General features: G+C 48.4%; 1 protein-coding gene across 4 annotated transcripts in view; it reads left to right on the top strand.

The window, feature by feature from the left end:
- xrcc3 (X-ray repair complementing defective repair in Chinese hamster cells 3) overlaps window positions 1-1,080 on the top strand; it is a 3,637-nt gene extending 2,557 nt beyond the window's left edge. For all 4 annotated transcript variants that reach the window (XM_025056779.1, XM_008313658.3, XM_025056778.1 and 1 more), the window contains exons 6-7: window positions 83-117; window positions 218-1,080. In XM_025056779.1, the coding sequence (XP_024912547.1) occupies window positions 83-117; window positions 218-455 (273 nt within the window). In that variant the 3' untranslated portion in view covers window positions 456-1,080. The remainder of the gene's footprint in view (window positions 1-82; window positions 118-217) is intronic.
- Window positions 1,081-1,744: the final 664 nt, after the last annotated feature.

The following is a 1,744-nucleotide window of genomic DNA, read 5'->3' as shown; positions in this document are numbered from 1 at the left end:
TGTGGGCGGCTTTGCTATGAAAACCAACAACAAACCCCCCCACCCCCCCTCCTGGTTTCACACATGTTGACTTTGTTTTCAGGTCACAGATGTTTTTGACTCTTCAAACAGAACTGGGTTAGTTTTTAGTTTTTATTTGGTTTAAATTAAAACTCTTGGGCCATGACTTTGACAACCCCCCCCCCCCTCTCCTCCCCCTCTCGTCCCACGGTCTCAGTCCGGTGATGCCACAGGTGGTTCCGGCTCTGGGTTTGTCCTGGTCCAATCAGGTCTTGATTCGACTAATGATGCGTCGTCTTCAGAGGTCGGTGCACAGAGGTCATCAGAGGTCAGCCGTCCGTCAGCTGGTTGTAGAGTTCGCTCCTCACCTGAGCCGGGGGGGCCAAGAAGCCGCGGTCTGGAGGGAGGGGGTACGAGGACTGGTGACTGTGTCACATGGTCAGGATGAGACTTGACTTCCTGTTGATGTCGGTCTCCAAGTACTTCCTGTTTTTGTGACTGATGAAGATCAGACCAGCGAGGAAAGTAGAGACCAGCTGAACCGTTCTCTTGTTTTTACAACTGGTCCTTCAATAAGCAGCACCAGCGGCAGGAGCTGAACCTTCAAAGCGTCATGGCTTCAGTGACAAATGTTTATTCAAGAGAGATCGATCCAAACGGCTCTTCAACATGCATTTTATATTGTTTCTAGGTGGCGCTAAACTACTCAAATCTTTGGAACCAGTCAAGCGGCCATTGACTCAACACTGAGCCAAACATTTTGAAGTGTAAAGTTGTGCAGCGATGACATCATCAGTCACATGCTCACCGGTGTTTTGATTATGCGGGCAGTGGTGTCTTCGTGGTTAAGGAGGCAGACCTGGGTCTGGAAGGTTTCAGGTTTGAGTCCACCAGCTGCCAAGTTACCACTGAGGTGCTCTGAGCATGGCACCGTCCCCTGCCCCCTGCTGGCTGTGGTCATGGGTTATGGTTGTGTGCAGCGGTTCACTTTCCTTGTTTTAAATCGCAGCTTCAGAAAGATCGACACAAGTGAAGGAAACTGTTGCTGTGATGAAGAGCCAATAAATAAATAAATAATCAGATGTGAGGGTGTGTTGATTTAAAGACATAATGAGGTCAGAGTTAAAACTTTAATTCATGTTAAATATCAAACTGTACAAAGAAAAAAAACAATAAAAACAAGAATATAAACTATTAAAAAACCTTACAATCAGATCTGTCTGCACTACCACGACAGCCTGTAGGGCGGCATCGCCAATTTACATTTAGAATATCGAAACCAGCATCCAGTTATCACACCAGTCCACCAGGGGGCATCCTCAGAAGTCTGCGTCCAATCTGAAGGCATTGTCGGAGCTCCCAGCCATCACCCCCATCCTCTGGTACTCCCCCACTCTCTTCTCAAAGAAGTTGGTCTTTCCCTCCAGAGAGATGTTCTCCATGAAGTCAAAGGGGTTCTCCACCCTATAGATCTGAGGAGGTCAGAGGTCACAACACTGTTAACTAGCTAAGGAGGAGGTCAGAGGTCACAGTGACAGCAGTAAGTAGAGTGTGTTCAGATGGGCGTGGCTCTAGTCCTGCTGACATCCATCAGTGGACCACTGGTCCTCTGATCAGACTCTCAGCAGAACTCAGCTCTCATCATCAGCTGACATCGGTACCCCTGCGCTTCTCATCACCACACACCTGAGCTAGCTTAGCTACATTAGCATCAGCAGCTCTGCTGAGTGTGTGTGTGTGTGTG

This window comes from Cynoglossus semilaevis, chromosome 7 (assembly GCF_000523025.1).
Source record: "Cynoglossus semilaevis isolate Cse_v1.0 chromosome 7, Cse_v1.0, whole genome shotgun sequence".
Classification (NCBI taxonomy): Eukaryota; Metazoa; Chordata; class Actinopteri; order Pleuronectiformes; family Cynoglossidae; genus Cynoglossus; species Cynoglossus semilaevis.
Note: the sequence above shows the minus strand (reverse complement) of the source record. Positions and strands in the feature narration are given on the sequence as shown.